The 14,436-nt window shown below is 33.4% G+C and overlaps 2 protein-coding genes across 2 annotated transcripts in view; one reads left to right on the top strand and one right to left on the bottom strand.

Annotated features, from left to right (window-relative positions):
* Positions 1-1,590, top strand: part of Necab1 (N-terminal EF-hand calcium binding protein 1) — a 158,751-nt gene extending 157,161 nt beyond the window's left edge. The window contains exon 13 of the mRNA XM_013012451.1: positions 1,156-1,590. Coding sequence (XP_012867905.1) covers positions 1,156-1,184 — 29 coding nt within the window. The 3' untranslated portion in view covers positions 1,185-1,590. The remainder of the gene's footprint in view (positions 1-1,155) is intronic.
* A 939-nt stretch (positions 1,591-2,529) lies between these two features.
* LOC105982763 (chromosome unknown open reading frame, human C8orf88) overlaps positions 2,530-14,436 on the bottom strand; it is a 20,654-nt gene continuing 8,747 nt past the window's right edge. The window contains exons 3-6 of the mRNA XM_013012438.1: positions 12,200-12,273; positions 8,241-8,316; positions 7,096-7,202; positions 2,530-4,544 (exon numbers count right to left, since the gene is read on the bottom strand). Coding sequence (XP_012867892.1) covers positions 4,521-4,544; positions 7,096-7,202; positions 8,241-8,316; positions 12,200-12,273 — 281 coding nt within the window. The 3' untranslated portion in view covers positions 2,530-4,520. The remainder of the gene's footprint in view (positions 4,545-7,095; positions 7,203-8,240; positions 8,317-12,199; positions 12,274-14,436) is intronic.

Raw genomic sequence — 14,436 nt, 5'->3', positions numbered from 1 at the left:
TTTTCGCATGTTTGGGAAGTTCTCTGCTAGGATCCTGTTAAACAAATTTCCTAGACCATTAACTTCTGTTTCTAGGTGCTCCTCTACACCCATTATCCTCAGATTTGGCCTTCTGATGGTATATTCCAAGTGTTGGATAAATCTATCATATTTCTTGGACTTCTCTTGGATGGTTGTATGTTCTTTCAGGGATACAGGTGGACCCATTGCAACAATGAGAAGTACAAGTCGTTATGTCGAAAACGAACTTTACAACTTTGGTGGGGGGGAACAATTGTGTGAGGGTGCGGGGAGAGGATGGGAAGGGATGGGAAGGGGAAACAAAGGAGGAGACTACAATGCTTTACAAGAAATGTACTCATTATCTTGCCCCCTGTACAGTATTTTCACAAAATAAAAAAATTTAAAAAAAAAGAACTTAAGAACTCCAGACAAGATAACTCTTGGCCATAAGAGAATGAAAGTCCTACATGTATGGGAAAAGAGCATACACAAGGAAGCAAAATACTGCTGTCCACAAGCTAACAGCTTTGGAAGCAAATTTTATTTCTTCCTATTTGTTTCTTACATCATTCCACCAGCGCATTTCCTTGCTATGGGTCTGTGTTTGGGATATTGTGTTTAGGAAAACTATTTCCAGTGTTAGGATGTAGGTAAAAATATTATTTAAAGTACACTCAACTTATACTCAGTCTTTCTGAAATCTATGTATACCAGTATCTTACATGTTGTATTTCCTAATTAATACTTGTATTGCGCAGATCAACAACAATGTGATTTTACCATCAGACCATTTATAATCTCATTGCCAAGATAAGCTCAATTCATATATAACAAAAAATTCTTTGAATACTTACTAAAATAGTCAAAAGATAACAGTTCCTTAGGGAGAATTCAGTGTCATCTCAGTCTGTAAATACTGACTAGAAAAACAATTATGAAGATTAAAGGTACAGTAATGCTCTCTCTACAATTCACACTTTCCTTTGCCCTGAAAGTTGTTATTGAACTTACTCTATGATAATTCTAACACCAGCTTTAATGCATATATTTTGGTGTATGTTTGTGAGAATATGTGCAAATGTGTATGTGTATACTCACATATGTACATATATACTAAAAGCTTCATTATTAAAAATATTTTTTTCTTTTCAGCTTCATGGTGGATCCTGAACAACAATTAGATGTTCCTAGGCATTTTCTTTATAGTTCCCAGTGCAAACAAGTGGTATTATCAAAACTGTCAATTAGAAAATTGTTTGTGGTTGTTGATCTACTGTGTACTTTTATTTGGTATATATACTGCAAGTGTATTCTTCAAAAGTATAAGCTATAACTCTCCTTTATGTGAATTTTAGCTCAATTTTCAAAGCTCACTACACTTCTCTAAATATTTGATGCTAATTGCTTTACTGCACTATAATCAACCTAAAATAATGTAGTGGCAAAATTCTAAATGTGAAGAGTTGTGTATGTAACATTACAAAACTGTGAAATTATGATAAAGAAAAATTACTTAAAATTGAAACTTTTAGAGTACTATGTCATAGGACATCTTTAGTTGAGTGTTATATGTAATAAAGGGTTAAACCTATTAAACATTTTTCCTTAAAGTCTATTCTACTTTAGTTACATGATCTCATGTCTATTCTGTTACCTTACTTTAAAAATTATTACACAGGCATAAAATCCAATTGTGGTTATCAGCTTTCTATCTGTCAGATAAAACTGGTTTTTCTCAAGTGAACAATTTTGTGATGTGAGAGTACTATGTAGTAATATTATTTCTATAGCATTGATTATCATCACAATTCTCTTTATGCAAGTAAAACATTATCAAGCAAAGAAAAAGATTTACTTTGAAGAAATCTGATTCAAATTTTAGGCATATGCTTTTGGTGTATTATCAGACAGTTGACTTTTCTTATAAAAAGTGTTAAATTCTTTAGTAAGAATTTATAAATATATAGTACTTGAAAATTTTAACCCAAATAAATAAAGAGGTAATACAAAACAAACACAAAACCTCAAGGGAAAAGATATATATTCTCTAATTTCTACATGAAAATGATTACAAGTGACATAAAACTGCATACTTTACTCTTCTTTGCAAATATTTTAATAAGCATTTCTTTTGGCTATAAACATTGTTAAGGAAAATACATACAGAAATGTTCCCCATTATTCTCTAGTCCAAATTCCTTTGAGAGGATGGCCCTTCAAAAAGGAGAATTGTAAAGTTTTCTTTAATGTGTAAACAATGTGAAAGGAAAAGGAAGACTGAAATAAAATTCTTCTTCATAAATATAAAATTTGGCCTAAAGTATTTTCTAACTTTTTCAGTTATGGAACGTTGACTTTTACTGAACAATTTTCTATGTCTTCAGATCTTATTCAGCTTCAATAAAAAAAAGAGTATTTCGTAGCTTCTGTAGCAATATTTCACACATACAAACACACAGAAATGTGTCTACATGTGTGCATATGTCTTTGTTAAACTCTGAAGATGACAAGAACTATAAAACAGCACCTGGCTCAACTCTTTTAATATTTACAAAGCAAAGAACAATAATGGAGTTGTACAGTGATTATTTAAACAAGTTATACATGTGTACAAAGGCAAGTAGGTAACAAAACAGTCTTTACAGTCTCAATCTGATTAAACATAGTAAGAATGGCTCAAAAGACTGAAACCTAAGTGGGTTTTTTTACAGAGTTTTCTTGAAAATGTTGGCTATAAATTTATTTTAAAAATAAAATTATACAAGTCTTTTTTCAAAAACATAAATTAGAACATACTAAATATTGTATTAGTTGGCCCACTTCAGTGTCCAACTAGAAAAGTATATGAAGTCTAGGTAGTTTCCAAAATAGTTTTATGGTAGAGTAACTGGAAAGAGCTTCTGGCTGATAACTGTGCTAAATGGAAAAGCTCTCTAGACTGAATACTGGAAAAATTGGAATTAGACTGAATATTGGAATTATTCTAACAAAATTTTAAAACTAGAATCAAAAGGACTTGAGAATAGGCAAATATAAAAGCAAAACAATTTATTCTATGGTAATTCTGACACCAGCTATTATACATATATTTTTGTGTATGTTTGTAGGAGTGTGTAAATGTGTATGTGTGTGCATTTTCACATATATACATATATACTGAAATCTATGTTATACAAGGAAAATAGTAGGGACAAAACACAAATTTTTAAAAAAGGACCCTAAATATCTCATTTTAAAATAAGCAATAAATTTATGGTTAATGAAAAGATTTTCTTTCTTTAAAAAAAAATCCTCTCTCTGCAGAACCAAGTAATGAAAAACCAAGTACTAAAAGTACTACAAAGTACTACAAAGTACTAAAAGACCAAGAAGGGAAATCTACCATGGACTAAAAGTGAAATCTGGAAAACTAACTCCCAAACCAGTGAAGAAAAAGGTATTGGCTTTAGGCATTCACATTCAGTGAAAAGTAAACTTTCTGCCTACTGATGACCTTGAATGCCTTGCCAGTAGACCCAGGGATCTGAAAGAAGTAGAGACTTTATACTTACCTTTCTATCAGCAATTTTTACATTCTTCTGGAAGTAACTTCATTTTTTTTAGATAACAGTATCATCCAGAGTGAAAAATATAGACTTGTATCAAATTTCTAGGAAATAAAAGTTTGAACCCCCAAATTCCTTATCCATATGTTCTTGTTATTAATTATAGAGCTGAAACTTAATGAACCTCAGTTATTTTCAAATGCCAACATTTTCCCTCTTTTGGAACTAAAAATATTTTTATTTTGCAATTGTTCAACTTCCACTATTTATATAATCTGATTAGTGATGTAAGTAGCAATTATTTAAACTTCAGGTTCATTCACTACTGTTGTTTTCCAATTGTCAAATTCTGCTAGTAGCTATGAATCTAAGACAATGTTATTATTTGAAACCTAGAAGCCAATCATATATTTCAAAATAAATATCTTAACAATTCTTCTGTTACTGATAACTATTGAACATCCTGAATTATTCTAAGCCTCTGGAGTGATCGTAATGATCTGTTGAAGTGCTGGTATAAAATTAGTGGGAAAAAGAACAAAAGCAATTTTAAAAGCAACGAGAAATTATGTACCAGATATACATCGTAGCAAATACTTTATATTTGAGAATCTTTACAGCTTACATTTCCATTCCATTATTACAAGTGATGAAAAAGAAAAACTTGCAAGTAGCATGCAAATAATAAATTCACAGTCTTCCCACTTCACTAACCAAATTCCTACTTTCCAGTGTTACTTCCCAATTTTTGCAGGAAACTGCCTGCAAAGCTGAAACTGATTAGAAAATTCTTTATAGTTTAAAATATTTTTCTCATTTTAGGAGAAGCCAAATAGCCAACCATCAAAATTAAAAATAAATTGAATTGTCACAGTCCATTACAGTTATTGTTATTAGATCCACTTCATTTGCAGGTGTCCAAAATATAAAACGAATAATTCTTTATCTTCAAATTCATCTGTTCTTAAAATGCTACTTAAAACTTTGGTTGTTTTCCTGTAATATAGAAGAGAGTAAATTTATTGATTAAACTATCGTTTTTACAAATTGGTTTATCAAATCAAATACTGTGAACCTATGTAGTGTTTACAGAGCTAAATGCATGTTAGTATAGGAACTATTAAATTAGTTAATAAACTTTTTATTGTTTAGTGGTTCAATAAACATGTAATTCATTTTTAAATGCATCATACAGTGTTTTAAATTTGTTCTGTTTCTGTGATACCTAGTTTTATAAATGTTATTAACATATTAAGCAAAAGAAAACCTAATTGTAACATATGTTTGGGCAAAATAAAGTGTATCTCCAACTTTTATTTGCAAAATAAAGTGTTAAAGTCTAAAAATAAAAAAGTGATTATATTCTTATATTCATTCTCACAAACCATTCTCAATACAAAGAAGAGAAAAATTTAAAATATCATCAAGTACATTTTTCTCTTATTAAATATTCCTGAGAGGTATTATGAAAAATTTTAGTTGCTGATTTCATTCATTTTAACAAGAACTAGATAATGGTCTCTAAGTTCTTAGGAAGTTAAATTATGAAATAAATGTTAATATAAAATTTAAGTAATATATAATTTATACAAATTGTAACATGAAATAGATGCTATGGAATTCTGAAGTTTATAATTCCAAAAATAGGAGCTAGTACTCTATCTCAATTTCAGCAATTCTCAGTATAACAATGTGTCTCATCTCAATAAAATTCTAGTTGACTTTACCTAAATAGTGTTTATGAAAACTATTAAAAACTATAGCCAAGTGTTAGAACAGAAGAATAAAGAATAAAAACCATCATCTACTGCCAAGTGCTAGTGGCTCCTGACTACAATCCTAGCTACTCAGGAGGCTGAGATATGAGGATCACAGTTTGAAGCCAACCTGGGCAGGAAACACCATGAGACTCCAATAGACTACCAAAAAGCTGGCAAATGGGGCTATAGCTCAAGGGGCTGCAGCTCAAGTGACAGAGCACTAGCTTTGAACAAAAACAACTCAGAGACAGCACCCAGACCCTGAGTACAAGGGATCAGCATGCACGCACGCGCACACACGCGCACACACACACACACACACACACACACACACACAGAAAAATAATTTACTGAAGCTAGAGGTGTGGCTCATATGGTAGAGTACCCAGCTAGCAATGATGAGGCCCTGAGTTCAATCTTCAATTCCATCAACAAAAAAATCACTTACTGAGTTCATAATGATAGAAATAGGCATCCTGCTAAATGTTCTCATATGTAATTTTATATAATCCTAACTGCCAAAGATAATCATTCTTATTTGCAATTGCAAAATTGTGACACAAGAAGGCTAAGTGATTTGTTCATTTAGACCACAAATACACAAAATGGTGATACAATTTCATGCAAAACCTAAATCCTAAAAAATATCCTAACAAGTATATTTGTATGTATATTTTGATGGATTTGATGACTTGACACAGAAATATAGAAATATAGAAGGCAAACAACAAGGATATGTTGAAGAAATAACTGGAATGGCATGCTTTAATGTATAAAATACTCAGATACTCAGACCTGCAATCCTAGCTATTCATGAGGCAGTGATTAGGAGGGTCATGGTTTGAGGTCAGCCTAGTCAAAAAATTCAAACAATCCCATTTCAACCAATATCTGGGTAGTGTCAAGTGTACCTGTCATGCTAACTATGGTGGAAAGGATAAATAGCAGAACCACAGTACAAGAGAGCCTAGGTAAAAAAGTGAAACTGAAAAATAACCAGAGCTAAAATGGCTGGAGGTATCGCTCAACTGATAGACTGCCTGCAAAAGCAAGGGTGAAGCCCTGAGTCTACATCTTTATACAGCCTACCAAATACCAACTGAACAGAATACAGTGCACACACAATGAATGTATTACTCCAAAGATGTTATAGACATATCCGTTCAATAAATACTGCCAGAATATGGGGTTATCCATACAAGAAAAGTAAAATTCAACCTCACAGAAAGCAATAGAATAAATCTAAGATTGAGATTGTAGAACTTAACAAAATAGAACTTTTAGAGTATAAGATGGCATTTTCATGAGTCATTAACAGAATAATATTTCATAAGCAAAATATAACTATTCCATTCTATTCCATAAGTGATAATTATTTTATAACTGGTTATGTTATACATTTAGATTTTCTCTTTCAGATAATTAACTTTATGAATATAGCAATATGAAAAGATCACTATCTGCAGATATAATCAAATAAAAATGTTGAAGACAGCTAGACACCAGTGGCTCACACCTGTAATCCTGGCTACTCAGGAGGCTGAGATCTGAGGATATCAGTTCAAAGCCAGCCCTAACAGCAATGTTTGTGAGAGACTCTTTTCTCCAATAAGCCACTCATAAACTGGAAGTGGTACTGTGGCTCAAGTAGTAGAGCACTAGCCTTGAGCTGAAGAGCTCAGGGATAGTGCCCAGGCCCAGAGTTCAAGCCCCACAACCGACAAAAAAATGTTGAAGACAGATATTCAAAATTCAATTTTTACAATACAAACTTTTAAAGTACTTACTGGTTTCTGAAGTACAATGGGATGATCAGGCAAAAAGTCTGGTTTTTTTCTGCAGATGGAAACACTTGAGAGCTTCAACAGGAAATCTCTGCTGTATTTAATTCTCTCTGTAGATATTAAATATTAAATGTAATGTTATAAAACATAACAGTTTCTAGATCACTTTTTGGCTAATTTCTTTCTGGATGTCCTTGAACTGTTCATTATTTTATAAAATGATGGATAGTATCTATGCAAAAAGGAGTGGGAGAAGACACATTGAAAAACATCTGCCACTTCTAATTTTCCTTTAACATGGAAAGGAAATTAAGAAAGAGAAAACTGGTAATTTGGGTATAGTAAAACGAACTGCTACTATAAATTATAACAGCAGCATTATCAATTGTCCATTCAGTTACCACCAAATGGGCCCTAACATGAGCCTAACTAATCTCAATCAATACAAAATTTTAATCCAATAAAAATTAATTCAACTCAAGAAATATACATTATGCTTTTAGTGTGAATAGGGAGTACTCTGTAGTAATAGGAGACACACTACTGACCCATCATCTTCAAGGTAAGCAATGAGTCAAACATATACCAATTTCTTATCAGAAAGGTTCATTAATAGCTATCAACATAATAGACCATCATATGCTGGACAAGAAGATAGGAGACACAATAGTATTGAAATGATGAAAGAAAAGAATTGGCAACCCCAAATTCCATGTCTAATTACAATTTTAACTTCAGAAACTTCCTTTCCTCTTTCTTTCTGATAGCTAGAAGACCTGAGGTCAGGAACAGAGGCAGCTATCTTTAACTCTCTTATGGAAATTACATGTTTTCAGTGGCATAACGAGACAGAGAATACTAGGGCAAAAGTATATCACAAAGCAGAGCCACTCAGTGCACAAGCTTAGAATTTTACATGGTATGTAAATAAACTTTCATCTTGTTTTAAGCCATAGTTTATCCAGTATAATCAGATTTCCTTTTGAGTAGCCAAATCAATACAGTGGTTAAGAGTCCAAAATCAACCTAAAAGATTATAGTAACATTTATTATGTATATAAGTTTGTAGCTAAGCAAGAAAGTAATGTTGACTTTATATAAGCACTAATTCACTCTGATAAAATTGGGGAATTATCATAAAATTTTACCTTTTTTAACTGGAGACTGATGTTGCTGTTGTTCATTAAGACCTTGAGAAAAGGCTTGCATTCCATTCGTCTTACACTGTTCAACAAAAAAATGCATTTAACACAGGCTTAAAACTTACAAATTAACCTATTTTTATCACTGAGAGATAATTTTCCTACATTAACCAGGAAATATTTGGAGCCAAAGTATAAGCAATCATTAAATGATAAGCTTATTAAAATGAGTATATTCACATTAATTTTTATCAGATTATGCTTATTTTTTGAGATAGGATCTCATTATCTAGCCCAGACTCAAATTTAAGAGTTGTCCGTGTCTCAACCTACTGGGTGCTGAAATTATAGGCATGGATCAGAGAGTATAACTATTTTTGAAAAGGAACATGATACCAAGGGTGAATTATATTGGTCCTAAACATAGAGAATCTCAGAGTCACGTTTATTAGCTTATTAAAGTGTTTTATCTACAAATACTAGAATATTTGCTCTTAGAATCTCACATGAAGAAGATCTTGATGTTGAGTTATATGTGGAATAACTTTTAGGTAAAACTGGCAATGGAAATAGAAGACAATGACACAAAGAAAAGCAGAAACATATATGCACTGAATGTACTGATGATTCTTTTATCCAGTTGTTCCAGGACTATATTTTAAGATTGGCTAAAATGGTCTGATGACCTTTTTTTTGAAAGTACTAAGTCAGCCCTCATACTCACTCAGCTTGCTTGATAGTAGTCAGGTCCTAAACCACTTGGGCCATGCTTCCAGTCCTGCTTTTTACTGGTTATTTTTGAAATGGGGGGAACTCATGGACATTTCTGTCTGAGCTGGTTTTAAATTCTCCAGGTATCAGCCTCCTGAATAGCTAGGATTTCATGTATAAACCAACAGTGCGTAGCTGATCTGATGGAATTTTTAAACTTATTTTTAACTTCTATTCTGATTTCATGATCATCAAGATATACTATGATCACAAGTTAGATCCCCATCAACCTTCCTACAAGCAGAAAATAACTAGTTATCCCAAACTAGAGAATACCAGAGAACAAAACAGCAAGATTTCTCATTATAAAATAAATGGTTTTCTGATTATATAATCAGTTTTATAAACTTGACCAATACAATCCACCCCTAAAAGATTACTTCCTCTTGTACTGATACAAGCTAATTCGCAAACAGTCCACATCATAATTCTTTAAGGTCAATTTCTTTGGAGACATCAGTCTTCAAAATGAACATCTCTGTTGGCAGGTTGTAAGCTGTTCCTTAACTTTCTTCAATTGCTACCAACGTAAACTGTCTAAAAGAAGGAGGATTCATTATCTGATACTGTAACTGTCAACTACTGAGACATCAAAATAATTGATAAGAAACAAAAATCAGAAGGAATGACACTGTCCAAAGAGAAAAGTACACATTACATGAATTGTGAATTGTTATCCCCTCTGTACAACACCATAATAATAATAAAATTATGTTTTAAAATAAAAACAAAAATTCAGAAGTTGATTTTGAGTAAAGATAAAAAATAGGAAATGGTTTGGTTCTTCACAATATTTTGTAACTATTAAGAGTAAATTAACTGAAATAAAGCATTCTAAGAATGAAAATTTTAGCAGATGAACATTTAACTAGGTAATAGCACTCAAGTGCTAGATTTAAAATCAAACTCCAATATAAGATTGTACTATCATATCTGTACATATTAAAAACTGAAAATACATGGGAGGGAACCAGTTTCATGCCTGTAATCCTAGCTACTCAGGAGGTTAAGATCTAAGAACAGCAGTTCAAAACCAACTCAGATAGAAAACCATGAGACTCTAATCTTCAATAGACTACCAAAAATCCAGAAGTAGAGCTGTGGCACAAGTAGTACAGTGCTAGCCCTGAGCAAAAAGAGCTCAGAGACAGTGCCCAGGCCCTGAGTTCAAGCCTCGGGACCGGTACCCCTTCCCCCCGCAAAAAAGACTAGCTGTGACATATCACTATGCTTTGTATCAAAAATAAAAATATAAAACAGACACCTGTGCAAGACAACTCTTTCACAAATCATATTCCTAAAAAAGAAAACATTTGCTGTGTATATAAGATTAGAATTAAGAATATATTATTATAAGAGCATATAAATTAAGAAAAAGGGGCTTGGGAAGGTGGCTCAGTGGTAAAGTGCTTGCCTTGCATGCATGAGGCCAGGGGTGTGATTCCTCAGAACCATATAAGCAGAAAAAGCCAGAAGTGGCTCAAGTGGTAGAGTGCTAGCCTTGAGCTGAAGAGCTGAGGGATAGCACCCAGACCCAGAGATCAGGCCCATGACCAACAAAAAAAGAAAAAAATAAGAAGAAAAAGGCAACACATGAAAAATGATCCAATGATATGAATTGGCAATTCACAAAAAAAAATAATTTAAATGGTCGCTCATAACATCTGAAAACTTCTCAAGCAACAAAGAGGTAGAATTTAAAGTTCACAAAAGAGCCAGAAAAAAAATATTGAAGGCTGACAGGGAGATGGATAAATCAGAGCTCTTATGCACAGTATATATAATCACTTTAGAAAGTAACTGGCAGTATCCAATAAAACAATGTAAACACACTGTTTAAACCTAGTAAATTATTAGTAAATTTAACCTAGTAAATTACTAGTAAATCACCTAGTAATGTCACAGAACCTATCAAACTTGGACAAAATGAAAGATACAGGTGGATAGTTAATGTAGCATTTATTATAAATTAAGAACAAGTGTTCATCAATACAAAAATAGAACAAAAATGTGGTATATTCACATAAAGTATTTTTTACATCAGCATTCATAGAACTGTTTTATTCACTGTAAAGCTGCCTCATATTACATTTACAAATACACTAATGCTTGTGAATTCTCAAAGTATCTGGATTAGAATGGCTACTTCTGTTAAGAGGAAATATGTGATTAGGAGATACAGACTGGATGAAAAAATTTTTATTAAAACACTATATTTTGAATTTTATACTGTGTAAATAATTTACTTAGTGAAAAATTTAATTTTAATATAAACTAATGTAAATCTCAAAAATAAGTAAATGTACAGTAGTATTTATATAAATTGTAAAACAGAAGAATTCTATTCATTGTAGCAAAAATCAAATATATTCATGTACAAAATAAAAATGGGATAGTTATCAATGAAACTGGTGGCAAATAGAATTAGAGAAAGATATACAAAATTGGGGTAATGGTGCTCATGCCTATAACTCTAGCTCTTTAGGAGGCTGAGATCTGTAGAACTGAAGGCAGCCAAGAAAAAACAGTTTATGATACTGAAAGCTGAGTGGGTGTGCAGGCCTTAAGTTCAAGCCTTGGTATCAGTACAAAAACAAGCAAGTTCTCCTGAAAGAATTTATAATCATATCAGGTTATTCTTTAAAATTTTTTTAAATCAATATTGAAAAATGTGCTGGGTACCCATGTTTCAGACCTGTAACCATAGCTCCTCCGGAGGCTGAGTTCTGAGGATTGCAGTTTGAAGCTAGCCCAGGCAGAAAAGTATGTGAGACAATTATCTCTAATTAACCACAAGAAAAACCAGAAGTGACACTGTGGCTCAAAGTGGTAGCCTTTAGCAAAAAAGCTCAAGGACAGTGTCCAGGCCCTGACTTCACACTCCATAACCAACAACAGCAACAAAAAGTTTAAATCTGGAAATGCTAGGTATATATTTGACATATTGTCTTTAACACAGCTTTAAAAGTTATCATAAGTTAATGGTCAATTTATAAAGTATAGTATCTATCATAAAGAAGCAATCCAAGAACTGTTATTTTCCAGCCTATAAATTTTAATATTTCCTTTTATTTTACATGTGCACACATGCACACAAACATGCTGGGATTTGAACCTGTAACAGAGTAAGCCTGCAAAGATACCTACAAAGGTACACCCCTGGGATCATTTTTATTACTATTCCTAGGACTTACTCTGCTAACTCCACTTTGTAAGCACTGAGTGTTGCATGGATATTCATTTTGAAAGTTGAAAGGGAACACTGGTCCTGTGAGGAGAGGAAAAAAAGGCTATTATAAATAACTATGACTTAGATAAATATATAACATCACCTTAAAAAAATTTATGATATCCTTGAAACTGCTCTTAAATGTTTTCTGATAGTTCTTTTATTCAATATATATTTATTCAAGCCTCTGAAATATTAGCCTCTATGTTGGGGGATAGGTACACAAGCATAAAGAGTTCACAATCTAAAAGATAAGCTTATAAATAATGACAATACAATTTGATTCACATTAAGTTGTGTGAGATTTAGAAAAGTTACTAGGGGAGTTTGTTTTGAGATGTCAGGAAGCCTTCACAAATGGAAGTAATTCAATCTGAGTCTTATTCCTCTGGGGCCTCAGTTTTTCAGGGAGTTTTGAAAGTGTATACTGAGAAGGTAAAAAGTTTATGCACTAAACTTTTTTACCTAGTAAACCTCTGACACTGTCTCAATCTTAAAAGAATTAAATAAGAGATAATAGATCTACCCTCCCTCTGGCCATTGCATTCACCAAATTAATAGGTTTCTTTTTTTTAATTTAATTTTCTTATAAAGATGTTGTACAGAGGGTTACAGTTATATGAGTAAGGTAGTGAGTAAATTCTCATAGAGCACTGGTACCCCTTCCCTTGTTGTTCTCCCACTATCCTTTCCCCATCTTCCCTGTCCCCAACCTCGCTCACACCTCCCCACCTCTCCCCCTCCCCCGCCCAAAGCTGTAGAGTTCATTTCCAATATACTGTCTTGTGGGTGTCAGTGTTGCAATGGGTCATCCTGTGTTCTTGTTTCAGCATTTTGTTATTCCCTTTCCCTCCCCAAATTAGACAAATGTATATACAAGATGCAGGGTACCAAAATCAAGCACAGTGACGAGGGAATATATCATGGGGGGAAGAACCTACAGAGTAAACAAAAAAATCACATAATACAGGGGCTGGGAAGGTGGCTCAGTGGTAGAGTGCTTGCCTAGCATGCATGAGGCCCTGGGTTCGATTCCTCAGAACCACATAAGCAGAAAAAGCCAGAAGTGGCACTGTGGCTCAAGTGGTAGAGCGCTATCCTTGAGCTAAAGAGCTGAGGGACAGTGCCCAGGCCCAGAGTTCAGGCCCAATGACCAACCAAAAAAAAAATCACATAATACATTAAAAACAACAGCAACAAAGAAAGATCTCTTGTGTCCATATCTTGGGGTTTGTTTCCCTTAGCATCATTTTATATGGTCATATGTACATAGCTTTGGAGCTTTTCTGCTCATCTGATAAAATTAATAGATTTCTTTAAGAAATGTAGAAAAGAGGGTACTGGCAAACAGCTGGTCACAGATAGGAGTTACTTATAATGTTTATCTCCCTTTATAGTCAAATCTGAGCTTTGACTCTACACAACCTTTTCCAGTACCTCAAAGGACATGAGATGGCTAAGTTACTATCCAGGAATGAGCCATTAATTCCATTGTCTGCCCCAAGTCACAACTATCTTAAGAATAAACAAGACCAAAGTGGAGACAATCTTTCTTGAAGGAACCAAGATGGAAGAAAGAACAGGGAACAGAAGCTGGTACTATTTCTACCTTTTCTGTTTCACTTCTGTGCAATTAAAAACTCTTGGGTAGTCAGACACCCATGACTCATGTCTACACAGGAGGCTGAGATCTGAGACTCACAGTTCAAAGCCAGCCTGGGCTTTGGAAAGTCTGTGAGCCTCTTCTCTCCAATTAACTACCAAAAAAGCCGGAAGTGAGCTGCAGCTCAAGTGTTAGAGTATTATCAGCCCTGAGCAAAAGCTAAGGGACAGTTCCAGGTACTGGCACAAAAAAAGGGCCCAGATGCATGGCTCAGGCTCAGATCACAGAATATCAGCCAATGAGCTAAATTAGCAAGTCTCAGACATCGGGTTCAGTCCTAGGTCTTGGACAAAATAAAACAAGACTACATTTTCCTTTAAGTAAGCAATTCAGATAAACAAAAACAAGTATTGAAATTAATAAGCTGTGCACCAATGGTTCATGCCTATAATCCTAGCTACTCCGGAGGCTGAGATCTGAGGATCACAGTTTGTTTGTTTTTTTTAATTTTATTTTATTTTATTTGTGAACATACTGTACAGAGGGGTTACAATTACATGGGCAGGATAATGCGTACATTTCTTACCAAGCATTGCAGC

The sequence above is a fragment of the Dipodomys ordii genome, unplaced genomic scaffold, assembly GCF_000151885.1.
Source record: "Dipodomys ordii isolate 6190 unplaced genomic scaffold, Dord_2.0 Scaffold17, whole genome shotgun sequence".
Classification (NCBI taxonomy): domain Eukaryota; kingdom Metazoa; phylum Chordata; class Mammalia; order Rodentia; family Heteromyidae; genus Dipodomys; species Dipodomys ordii.
This window is presented reverse-complemented; position numbering and strand designations above follow the sequence as displayed.